Source organism: Scyliorhinus canicula, chromosome 16 (assembly GCF_902713615.1).
Source record: "Scyliorhinus canicula chromosome 16, sScyCan1.1, whole genome shotgun sequence".
Classification (NCBI taxonomy): Eukaryota; Metazoa; Chordata; class Chondrichthyes; order Carcharhiniformes; family Scyliorhinidae; genus Scyliorhinus; species Scyliorhinus canicula.
Window position 1 is genome coordinate 79,328,065 of NC_052161.1, and position 13,173 is coordinate 79,341,237.

At 45.3% G+C, this 13,173-nt stretch overlaps 1 protein-coding gene across 1 annotated transcript in view; it reads right to left on the reverse strand.

Annotated features, from left to right (window-relative positions):
* Positions 1 to 1,078: 1,078 nt before the first annotated feature.
* Positions 1,079 to 13,173, reverse strand: part of LOC119979767 (inorganic pyrophosphatase-like) — a 74,501-nt gene continuing 62,406 nt past the window's right edge. Inside the window, exons 8-9 of the mRNA XM_038822399.1 lie at positions 11,003 to 11,042; positions 1,079 to 1,306 (exon numbers count right to left, since the gene is read on the reverse strand). Coding sequence (XP_038678327.1) covers positions 1,275 to 1,306; positions 11,003 to 11,042 — 72 coding nt within the window. The 3' untranslated portion in view covers positions 1,079 to 1,274. The remainder of the gene's footprint in view (positions 1,307 to 11,002; positions 11,043 to 13,173) is intronic.

A 13,173-nucleotide genomic window follows, 5' to 3' on the forward strand; every position in this document is an offset into this window, starting at 1 on the left:
AAGAACACCATGCAGACCTGAAATTAGATGCTGACCTGATGAAACTACACCACAGAACTTCTTGCATGCTAAACAGTGGTTGTGCAATGGATCCGATCAATTCTCGAAAGTCCTGCCACATCCACACATTTATGTTGGCGGACAATTAAACAAGTGTCTGGAGAAGATGGCAGCTCCACAATAGCGTGGAAGTCCAGCACATCTGGTCAAAAGACAAGGCATTTGGAACCATCTTCAGCCAGAAGTGCCGAGTTGATATCCATCTTGGACTCAGTCAGGAGTATGATTGAATTGGCATTTGCAGTTGCAACACTCTGAATCATCATCCAGGACAAAGCAGTTAAATTTATGAACCACCTTCAACATTCATTCCCTCCATCACCGACAGTGGCAGCAGTGTGCACTCTCTGGAAGACATACTGCAGCAACTCACCAAGCCTCATTTGACAGCACTTTTCAAACCTGTGACATCTACCGCCTAGGACAAGGGCAGATGTATGGAGACACCCACCACCTGCAAGTTCCCCTTCAAGTCTCTCACACACTCATTTATATAATATATATATATAATACAGTGCAGAAGGCCATTCGGCTCATGGAGTCTACACCAACCCACTTTAATCCCTCACTTCCACCCTATCCCTGTAACCCAATAATCTCTCCCAACCTTATTGGACACTTCGGGCAATTGGGAAGCTAGGCATGTCCAATCCACCTAAACTGCACGCCTTTGGACCATGGGAAGAAACTGGAGCACCCAGAGGAAACCCACGCATACACGGGGAGTACTTGCAGACTCCGCACAGACAGTGACCACTAACCACTGTGCTGCCCCTGACACCACCCTGACTTGGAAATATATTGTCTGCTGTCACTGGGTCAGAATCCTGAAACTTCCACCCTAACAGCACTGTGGGTGTACCTGCACCAGGTGGATTGCAGAGGCTCACCACCAACCACCATTTACTTAAAGGTAATAAATTGCTGATCTCGCCAGTGATACTCATATCCCATGAAAGAATAAAAAGTGTGCTCGCTGGAAGCTTGAGCTACATTCAGATAAATCAAAGACCAGCAATGGAGTTAGATAAATTTTATTGAATTGACACGCTTCCTTCGTTCCTGAAGTAGAAGCTACATTGATCATTGATATTTATCAGTACACTCAAATTCATCCCTTTTCTTCATACCAATTATGAGTCTACAACTTGCCAGCGAAGAGATGGATTTTGGATCCTATGGACTTCCTATTCCATCAGGTTCTTCCTGTCTGTTTAATTCTTCTTGCCGTACCACCACTTGTCCACTGCAGAGAGAGAGTTACAAAAGAGCTTGATTCAGGATGTTCTGCTCTAATACAGCAACAGCATTTCAGCCCCACTGGACCTAGTCCAGAGTCATAACAGCCCAGATGGAGCCCATGTGGCCCATCAGGTCCATGCTGGCTCTGTAGAACTATCCAGTCAGTCCCAGTTCCCCACTCTATCCCCTGTTACCCTGCACAAGGTCCTCTCTAATTTCATTCTGAAATCATTGATCATCTCCACTTCCACCACCCTATTCGGCAGCATATTCCAGCTCGCTACCACTCGCTGTGCAAGAATAAAGTCTCTCCTAACATTCCTCCTTTACCATGTGTGCATGCAAGGAGGGTGGGGGGAGATGTGGAGAAGGGCATGACTGCGAGGCTGGGGTTAGGGAAAACGTGCGAGCAGTTGGGCCGCAAGCAGTCAGGACCAGGAGCTTTAGTGCAAGCCAGAGGATGAGAACACATAAGAAAGAGGAATAGGCCCACAGGGTCCCCGAAAGCCTCCTGGCGATAGGAACATGGCTGATCTCTGACAGACTGTCCAACCCAATCCCCGATTCCCTTGGAGCCCAACAACTGGTCCAGCTGAGACTTCAATATACATAATGATGGACAACCCACAACTCTCTGGGATAGTGAATTCCAAAGTTCATAACCCTCAGTGAGAAATTTCTCACCTTAGTACTAAATGATTGAGCCCTTAGCCTGAGTCTATATCCCTAGTTTTGAGACTCTCCATTCTCGTTAAATCCTCACAGAATATATATTTCAATGAAATTGGCTCTCATCCTTCTAAACGTTTGGCAATATAGGGAGATATCTCAGGAATATAGATCTATACAATCTCTTCTCATTCCACCATTTGTCCCAGGAATCAAATCAATGAATCTTTGCTGCACTCTCTCGAAGGGAAGTACATCAGAGGCCAGGACTCCTGGTGTCACTTCAAAGTCCTTGTCCAATTGTAGCAAGGCTTCCTCACTGAATGTATAATTTGACTTCCTAATTGCTTGCTGTACCTGCCTATTAGCTATGTTTTATGTATAAGGACACCCAAGTCTCTCTGAAATCAACATGTAAAAGTTTCTTGCCTTTTAATAAAAACTTGCTTTTCGATTCTTACCATCAGTGAATCACCTCATTTCCCCACATTACACTCGATCCACCTTCTCATCCACTCAATTAACCTACTATCCTTATCCAGACTGAATGTATAATACTCAATCCCTTCACCGTAATCAAGAATCCCGAGTGTAGAAGGAGGCCATTCGGCCCATCGAGACTCCACCGATCCTCTGAAAGAGCACCCTAGCAAGGCCCAATCCCCTGCCTATGCCCATAACCCCACCTAACCTTTGGACACTAAAGGGCAATTTATCATGGCCAATCCACCTAACCTGCACATCTTTGGACTGTTGGAGAAAACCGGAGCACCCGGAGGAAACCCACGCATAGTGGGAGAATGTGCAAACTCCAGAGTGCTGTGAGGCAGCAGTGCTAACCGCTGTGCCACCTCATTATATCTAGCACCGATCCTTGGTTCCACCCCACTAAGCCTGAAACTGTAAATGATCCAATTATTCTGACTCTCCACATCTTTGTCCCTGAACCAATCCTCTGTTCTGGCTAATATACTACCCCAGCCCCATGAGCTCTTCCTTTGTGCAGCAAACATCTTGCAGCACTTCAATGAATGACTTTTGAAAATCCAAATATCCATTATTACATTCACTTGCTCACCTTTATCTATCCCATTACTTACATTCTCAAATAACTCCCAACAGACTTCTCAAATACAATTTCCTTTTTATAAAACTATGTTGAACTTGCCTAATCATTTTATAAATATAATTACAGCTTCCTTAATAATGGGTTCCAATATTTTTCTCTTTGAATGATGTCAGGTTAATTGGTCTGTCTCTATCCTGTTTAAATAGTTTCCCATCGACTGCCACCGCACCTACCTAGACCCGATCCCCCACGCTATCCCCATAATCCCACCTAAGGGCAATTTAGCACAGCCAATCCACCTAACCTACACATCTTTGAACTGTGGTGGAAAACCCACGCAGACACCGGAAGAATGTGCAAACTCCACACAGTCACCCGAAGTTGGAATCGAACGCGGGTCTCTGGCGCAGTGAGGCAGCAGTGCTAACCAGTGTGCCACCCTGGACTGTTTGCTGTGTGTAAATATATGTAGCTTCTAGCACGTGTAAAGGAGCCATACTGTTAAATTGGTTGTTAGCGTTGGTATTACATGAATAGAAGATTGGTTAATGGATAGAAAGCAGAGAGCAGGAAGTAGAAATGGGGCTTTTTCAAGTTGTCCGACTGTGTCTAATGGAGTGCTGCAAGGTTCACTGCTGGGACCTCAACTATTTACAATCTATATTCATCACTTAGATGAAGAGACAGAGATAAATATATCTAAGTTTGCTGATCACACCAAACTAGGTGGAAAGATAAGCTGTGGGGAGGACACAGAGGCTGCAAAGGGATATAGACAGATTGGGGGGAGTGGATAACAAAGTGGAGTTCAATGTAAGAAAATTAATTATTCACTTGTTTATCGGAATAGAAAAGCAGATTTTTTTTTTTTAAGGTGTGAAACTTGCAAGTGTTGATGCTGTTAGGGCCCTCCTTGATTGTTACCTTATTTCCCCTTTCTTTTATTTCGCCATGATGATTTCTGATCCATGGATGATTAATGGACATGTATCTTAAGTCAAGCAGCAGAATTCAGAAGCATACTAGAGGCTTCAGACTTGTCGGCACGAGACAGAGAAATGCGCTTGATTGATTGGCTGGTGGCCAACGAATGGGCCAAAAAGGCTGTACTTTGCCCGGAAGGGTGGTAATTGGATCCTATCCTAATGGAATGCTTTTCAGAGCCCCATGAAATTTGCAAGCTTATTGTGAAGGACGATATACCATCACCTGGAAGAAACCACATCTTCCTTTTGCGTATTATGGTTACCTCTGTGTCTGGTCTGGTCTGGTCTGTCTGTGTCTGTGTGTCTCTGTGTGTGTGTCTGTGTCTCTGTGTGTGTGTCTGTGTCTCTGTGTGTGTGTCTGTGTCTCTGTGTGTGTGTCTGTGTCTCTGTGTGTGTGTCTGTGTCTCTGTGTGTGTGTCTGTGTCTGTGTGTGTGTGTCTGTGTCTGTGTGTGTGTGTCTGTGTCTCTGTGTGTGTGTGTGTGTCTGTGTCTCTGTGTGTGTGTGTCTGTGTGTGTGTGTCTGTGTCTCTGTGTGTGTGTCTGTGTCTCTGTGTGTGTGTGTGTGTGTCTCTGTGTGTGTCTGTGTGTGTCTCTGTGTGTGTGTGTGTGTCTGTGTGCGCGCGCGCATCACTAGCCAATCATTTATCTGCTGGTTGTGATATCACGGTTCAAGTTCTTTCTTGCAGCTGTAGTCAGGTTCCCAGTACCTCCTAGGCTACAACAAAGTTTCAAGCAACCCCTCAATCGCGCTCTCCCTTTTATCTTTTTGGTTATGTCATTGAATGTCATGGGGATGGTGATTAACCTCTTATTTGAGATGTTCATTGCCTGGTACCTGTGTGGTGCAAATGTTACTTGTCACCATTGTTTGCTCCAAATGCTACTGGCATTGGGTTGCAAACTACTCTGAGTGACTAGTAGGAGCAGGCGTAGACCATTCTGCCCATCTCCCATTCAATATGATCATGGCTGATCTTAAGATTCAAATCCACTTTCCTGTCCGCTCCCCATATCTCTTAATTCCCGAGAGACAAAACTCTGTCTATTCCAGGGGAGGTCGGACTTTACAAGCCAGCCTGCACCTGGGCAGGATCGAAACCGATGTCCCAGGGGAAGGGAGCATCCAGAACCATCGGGTTGGGAATTCTAAAAATTCACAACATTTTGAGGAAGGAATTTATCTTCCTCTCATCCCTAAATGACCAGCCCCCTTAATCTGAGTTGATGCCCCCCCCACATGTTTTAGATTCCCCAACAAGCAGAAAGAATCTCCCAAGATTCACCCTCTAGAAATCCCCTTCAGAATCATGTAGGTTTCGATGAGGTTGCCTCTCATTCTTCTAAACTCCAGAGGATATTAACCCGCTTTACGCAGTCGAAGTTCAGATTGAGTTTATTGCAAAATCTAGTACAAATTCAGATATCAAAAAAAAAAGCAACAAAAGCCCAAAGAAGCAAAAGAGAACAAAGAAATGAACCATCCGCACAAGGGGTCAAACTTTCTTATAAATGCACGTTTTTGGTAACACCCCTTCTTTGTCCCCGAGTTGAGACTCCTGACTACCGCTCCATCTCAGCATTTTATTCCAGATTTCTGTACCTGCCATTTAGACTTGTATCTAACTGGCTGCACTTACGTTGTTACATTGTCACATCTGTAGTTTGGATTTTGAAAAGCTGATCTGTCAATCTGAAGATTCTATATTTTCGCAAGTTTTAATATTTCCCCACAATCAGCCTCTCATCATAGAGAAACCCCCTCAGCCCAGGAACCAATCTGGTGACCCCTCGCTGTCCCGCTCCCAATGCGAGTATATGTTTTTAAACACTAGTGGGAGTGGTGTACAGACCACCAGACAGTAGTTGAGAGGTTGGGGGTGGCATCAAACAGGAAATTAGAGATGTGTGCAGTAAGGTTACAGCAGTTATTATGGGTGAGTTCAACCTGCATATTGATTGGGCTAATCAAACTGGTAGCAATGCAATGGAGGAGGATTTCCTGGAATGTATAAGGGATGGTTTCTCTACCAATATGTCAGGGAACCAAATAGAGAGCAGGCCATCCTAGACTGGGTATTGTAAAATGAATGATGATTAATTAGCAACATTGTGGTGCATGATCCTTTAGGGAAGAATAAACATAATAATGGTAGAATTCTTCATTAAGATGGAGAATGACACAGTTAAGTCTGAGACAAGGTCCTGAACTTAAAGAAAGGTAACTTTGATGATATGAGACATGCATTGGCTAGGATAAGTTAGCAAAGGATACTTCAGAGATTGACAATGCATAGGCAATGGCAGACATTTAAAGAACACAAAGGAGAACTTCAACAATTGTACATCCCTGTCTGGCGCAAGATAAGACAGGGAAGGTGGCTCAATCATGGCTGACAAGGGAAATCAGGGATAGTGTTAAAGCAAAGAGGCTTATAAATTGGCCAGAAAAAGCAGCAAGCCTGAGGACTGTGAGAAATTTAAAATTCAGCAGCGGACAAAGGGTTTAATTCTGAAGGGGAAAGTAGAATACAAGAATAAGTTTGCAGAAAAACTATAAAAACTGAATGCAAAAGCTTCTATAAATATGTGAAAAGAAAAAGGACTAGTGAAAAGAAAAAGAATGACTAGGGTAAGAGTAGGGCCAGTCAAGGACAGTGGTGGGAAGTTGTGTGTGGAGGCTGAGGAGATAAGCGAGATACTAAATGAATACTTTTCGTCAGTATTCACTCAAGAAAAAGATAATATTGTGGAGGAGAATGCTGAGACCCAGGCTATTAGAATAGATGGCATTGAGGTGCGTAGGGAAGAAGTGTTGGCAATTCTGGACAAGGTGAAAATAGATAAGTCCCCGGGGCCTGATGGGATTTATCCTAGGATTCTCTGGGAAGCCAGGGAAGAGATTGCTGAGCCTTTGGCTTTGATTTTTAGGTCATCATTGGCTACAGGAATAGTGCCAGAGGACTGGAGGATAGCAAATGTGGTCCCTTTGTTCAAGAAGGGGAGTAGAGATAACCCAGGTAACTATAGGCCGGTGAGCCTAACGTCTGTGGTGGGTAAAGTCTTGGAGAGGATTATAAAAGATACGATTTATAATCATCTAGATAGGAATAATATGATTAGGGATAGTCAGCATGGTTTTGTGAAGGGTAGGTCATGCCTCACAAACCTTATCGAGTTCTTTGAGAAGGTGACTGAACAGGTAGACGAGGGTAGAGCAGTTGATGTGGTGTATATGGATTTCAGTAAAGCGTTTGATAAGGTTCCCCACGGTCGGCTATTGCAGAAAATACGGAGGCTGGGGATTGAGGGTGATTTAGAGATGTGGATCAGAAATTGGCTAGTTGAAAGAAGACAGAGAGTGGTAGTTGATGGGAAATGTTCAGAATGGAGTTCAGTTACGAGCGGCGTACCACAAGGATCTGTTCTGGGGCCGTTGCTGTTTGTCATTTTTATAAATGACCTAGAGGAGGGCGCAGAAGGATGGGTGAGTAAATTTGCAGACGACACTAAAGTCGGTGGAGTTGTAGACAGTGCGGAAGGATGTTGCAGGTTACAGAGGGACATAGATAAGCTGCAGAGCTGGGCTGAGAGGTGGCAAATGGAGTTTAATGTGGAGAAGTGTGAGGTGATTCACTTTGGAAAGAATAACAGGAATGCGGAATATTTGGCTAATGGTAAAATTCTTGGTAGTGTGGATGAGCAGAGGGATCTCGGTGTCCATGTACATAGATCCCTGAAAGTTGCCACCCAGGTTGATAGGGTTGTGAAGAAGGCCTATGGTGTGTTGGCCTTTATTGGTAGAGGGATTGAGTTCCGGAGCCATGAGGTCATGATGCAGCTGTACCAAACTCTGGTACGGCCGCATTTGGAGTATTGCGTACAGTTCTGGTCGCCTCATTATAGGAAGGACGTGGAAGCTTTGGAACGGGTGCAGAGGAGATTTACCAGGATGTTGCCTGGTATGGAGGGAAAATCTTATGAGGAAAGGCTGATGGACTTGAGGTTGTTTTCGTTAGAGAGAAGAAGGTTAAGAGGTGACTTAATAGAGGCATACAAAATGATCAGAGGGTTAGATAGGGTGGACAGCGAGAGCCTTCTCCCGCGGATGGAGGTGGCTAGCACGAGGGGACATAGCCTTAAATTGAGGGGTAATAGATATAGGACAAAGGTCAGAGGTGGGTTTTTTACGCAAAGAGTGGTGAGGCCGTGGAATGCCCTACCTGCAACAGTAGTGAACTCGCCAACATTGAGGGCATTTAAAAATTTATTGGATAAGCATATGGATGATAAGGGCATAGTGTAGGTTAGATGGCCTTTAGTTTTTTTTTTTCCATGTCGGTGCAACATCGAGGGCCGAAGGGCCTGTACTGCGCTGTATCGTTCTATGTTCTATGTTCTATGAAGACAAATGTAGGTCCCTAATAACAATAATTGCTTATCGTCACAAGTAGGCTTCAATGAAGTACTGTGAAAAGCCCCTTGTCACCACATTCCAGCGCCTGTTCAGGGAGGCCGAGACGGGAATTGAACCCGCGCTGCTGGCCTTGTTCTGCATTACAAGTCAGCTGGTTAGCCCACTGTGCTAAATCAGGTGAATTCATAATTGGAACAAAGAGATGGCAGACCAGTTGAACAAATACTTTTGATCTGTTTTCAGATCAAATAACATTTCAGAAATACTAGGGGACAGTGGATCTAGTATGAAGGAGGAACTGAAGGAAATCCTTATTCGTCAGGAAATTGTATTGGGGAAATTGATGAGATTAAGACCTAATAAGTGCCCAGGGTATGATACTCTGCATCCCAGAGTACTCAAGTGGCCCGCAGAAATAGTGGACGCATTGGTGATCATTTTCAGCATTCTATAGACTCTGGAAGTTCCAATGGATTGGAAGTAAGATAATGTAACCCCACTTTCTAAAAAAGGAGGGAGAGAAAACAGAGAATTATAGACCAGTTAGCCTGATTTCATTGGTGGGGAAAATGCTGGGTCAATTATTAAGGATGAAATGACTGATGGAAAGCAGGGAGAAATCAGCATGGATTCACTAAAGGGAAATCATGCTTGACAAATCTTCTGTACTTTTTTGAGGATGTGACTAGTAGAGTAGACAAGGATGTTGTGTATCTGGATTTTCAAAAGGCTTTTGACAAGGTCCCACACAAGAAATTAGTGAGCAAAACTAAAGCTAGTAGTATGGGGGTACTGTATGGATGTGGATAGAGAACTGGTTGGCAGACAGGAAGCAGAGAGTGGGGATAAACAGGTCATTTTCTGAGTGACAGGCAGCGACTAGTGGGGTACCACAGGGTTCAGCACTGCAACCCCCAGCTGTTCACAATATACATCAATGATTTGGATGAAAGAGTTGGATTAAAGAATTGCATGCAATATCCCCAAATGTGCAGACGACACTAAGCTGGGTGGTAGTGTGTGCTGTGAGGATATAAAGAGGCTGCAGGGTGACTTGGGCAGGCTGGCTTAGTGGGCAAATACTTGCCAAATGCAACGTAATGTGGGTATATGTGAGGTTATCCACTTTGGTAGCAAAAACAGGAAGGCAGATTATTATCTGAATGGTGGAAGTTTAGGAAAAGGGGAAGTGCATCGAGCCTGGATGTCATGGTGGAACAATCGCTGAAGGTTGCCCTGCAGATAGAGCAGGCGACGAGGAAAGCTAATGGCATGCTGGCCTTCATAGCGAGAGCTTTTGAGTATAGGAGCAAAGATGTCTTGCTGCAGTTATATAGGGCCTTGGTGAGGCCACACCTTGAGTATTGTGTGCAGTTCTAGTCTCCTAGTTTGAGGGGGGACATCTTGCTACTGAACGTGTCCAGCGAAAGTTCACCAGATTAATTCCCAGGATGGCAGGACTGACGTATAAAGAAAGCCTGGATTAACTGGGCTATTACTCACTGGAATTCAGAAGAAAGAGAAGGCATCTCATAGAAACATAAAATCCTGATGGGACTGGACAGGCTAGATGCAGGAAGAATGTTCCCAATGTTGGGGACGTCCAGAACTAGGGATCACAGCCTAAGGATAAGGAGTAAGCCATTCAGGACTGAGATGAGGAAGAACTTCTTCTCTCAAGAGAATTGTGAACTTGTAGAATTCTCTACCACAGAAAGCTGTTGGTGCCAGGTCATTGGATATATTTAAGAGGGGCCTGGACGTGGACCTTCGTCTAAAGGAATCAAGGGGTATGGTGAGAAAGCAGGAGTGGAGAGAAAGCGGGAGTGGGATACTGAATTTGCATGATCATCCATGGTCATATTGAATGGTGGTGTAGGCTCGAAGGGCCGAATGGCCTACTCCTGCACCTATTGTCTATGTTTCTAAATTTAAATTTTTAAATTTTTTTTATAAAGAGTACCCAATTATTTTCATTCCAATTAAGGGGCAATTTAGCATGGCCAATCCACCTACCCTGCACATCTTTGGGTTGTGGGGGTGAAGCCCATGCAGACACAGGGAGAATGTGCAAACTCCACAGTGATCCGGGACCGGGATCGAACCCGGATATTCAGCGCCATAGGCAGCAATGCTAACCACTGCGCCACCCCTCTTATGTTTGGAGATTGTTGAATTTCCACCCATTCCCATTATCAACATCCTGCAGTAGGGTACCACCATTCTTCTGAAAAATAAATATGGAGGTTACAAGAGGAAGTCAGACGCTGGGTAACATGAAACAAATGATGTTGCAAAGCCTTTGCACAGCCTACATTTAGCTGACCACAAGTATTAGCACAGACACAAGGCATGAATTATACTTTTAATCCTGCCTTGGTACAAGAACTAAATAAACAGTGATGAACGGTGAAAAGTAGAAGTACGGATGAGTTATGAGCGGACAAGCAAGTGCACACAAAATTCTGTTCGCATTGTAGACTTTCCCAAGCATTCTCTGGCAACACAGCCAGGAGTTAACTGTACCCCAGAGAGGTACAAATACAGGTTAGGAAAACTTACCGTCCAGTGGCATTGAATCACCAGCTCCATATGCTGGCACCTGAAAAGACAAGAGTTTAGAAATGTTTTAGTAGAGTCTAACAACAAATCGCAGAACAATAGGTCAAAGGAGGCGGCCATTTTGTCCACTGTGCTCGTTTCAGCTCTCTGCAGGACCTGTTCAATTAGTCCCATGAACCTGCTCTTTCCCCACAGTCCTTTCAATGTTCCCTTTTCAAGCATATGAGGGAAGGGTGGAAATTGCAGAAGCACTGATCACAATCCTCCAATTCTCTTTAGATGTAGGGGTGTTGCGAGCGGATTGGAGAAATACAAACCCAACACCTTTGCTTAAAAAGGATGCAAGGATCACCCTTGGCCAGCCAGTTTAACCTCGGTGGTGGGAAACCTTCTGGAAATTCTGGACCAAATTATTCAATTCAAAATTATTCATTTTATTCAAACTTGTATCAAAGTAGGTTACAGTGAATAAACAACCGGGAAACATTCATTCAAACAATCAACTATACAGTTTGTACAGATTTTTCTTTTTCATCCATCCCCCGCGACGAACAGCTCCTCAAACACGGTCACAAACATCCCCCACCTTTTCTCAAACTCTCCTGCTGAGCCCCTTAACTCATACTTTATCTTCTCTAACCGCAGGAAGTCATACAGGTCACCCAACCATGCTGCTACCCCCGGTGGCGATGCCGACCGCCACTCCAGCAAAATTCGGCACCGTGCAATCAGAGAGGCGAAGGCCAAGACATCGGCCTTCCTCCTCTCCATGAGCTTCGGCTTCTCTGAAACCCCAAACATTGCCACCAAAGGGTCCTGGTCCACTCCCTACTCTACCCTCTAGGCTGAGACTACGAACACTCCCGCCCAGAATCTTCCCAATTTTTCACAACTCCAGAACATGTGCGCATGATTCGCTGGCCCCCGCCCACACCTCTCACACTCATCTGCTACCCCCTGAAAGATCCCACTCATTCTCGCCCGAGTCATATGCACCCTGTGCACCACCTTGAACTGTATCGGGCTCATCCTTGCACAAGAGGAGGTCCCGTTTACCCTTTGCAGTGCCTCACTCCATCTCCATTCCCACTTATATATATATCCCCAATTCTTCCCTCCCCTTCCACATCCGGAAACAGCAGTCGCTCCAGCAGGGTGTATCCCGGCAATCTAAGGAACCCCCTCCCTTTTGTAGATACCTGAACTCACTACCCCTTGACAGATCGACCAGAACTGGCGAACCCTTCCTCCAAATACAAATCCCTCACTTTGACCAGCCCCACTTCCCTCTACCTCCTTGATACACTATCCATTCCCCCCGGCCCAAACCCATCATTCTCGCACAGCGCCGTTAGCACCAACATCTCTTCCACCCTAAAATGCCTCCTCAGCTGATTCCATATCTTCACCGTGGACTGTACCCTGAATACCTACCATTGGCAATGCTGCCGTCACCATAGCCTTCAAACTAGACCCCTTACAAGATTCCTCCTCCATCCTAACCCACTCTACCCCTTCTTCTTCCCACCACCGCCGCACCTTGTCCACATTCACCGCTCAATAATAATGAAGCAAGTTTGGCAACGCCAACTCCCCCTGCTGCCTCTGTAACAGAGTCCTCCCCACCCTCGGCACCTTCCCCGCCCATACAAAGTCAGAGATGATTGTGTCCACTTTCCGAAAAAAGGTCTTTGGGAGAGCCTGAAAGATTAAAAAAGAACCTCGACAGAATATTCATTTTCACTACTTGGACCCTCCCGGCCAATGTTAAGTGCAGTGTATCCCACCTCTTAAGATCATCCCTGGCCTCCTCCACCAACTTCGTTAAGTTCCACTTATGGAGCCCCATCCATTCCCTCGCTACCCGAATCCCCAGGTACCTAAACCTATCCCTCACTACCGTAAATGGCATCCTCCCTAAATTAGCCCGCTGTGCCAACTCATTCACCGGGAATACCTCGCTTTTCCCTACATTCAGCTTGTATCCCGAGAACCATCCAAACTTCCCCAACAGCCCCATAATCCTTCCCATACTCTCCAACGGATCCAAAACATACAGCAAGAGGTCATCAGCACAGAGCAACACCCGATGCTCCCTCTATCCCCTCATTATCCCCTGCCACTCTGCCGACCCCCTGAGAGCCATCGCCAATGGCTCTATGACCAGCACA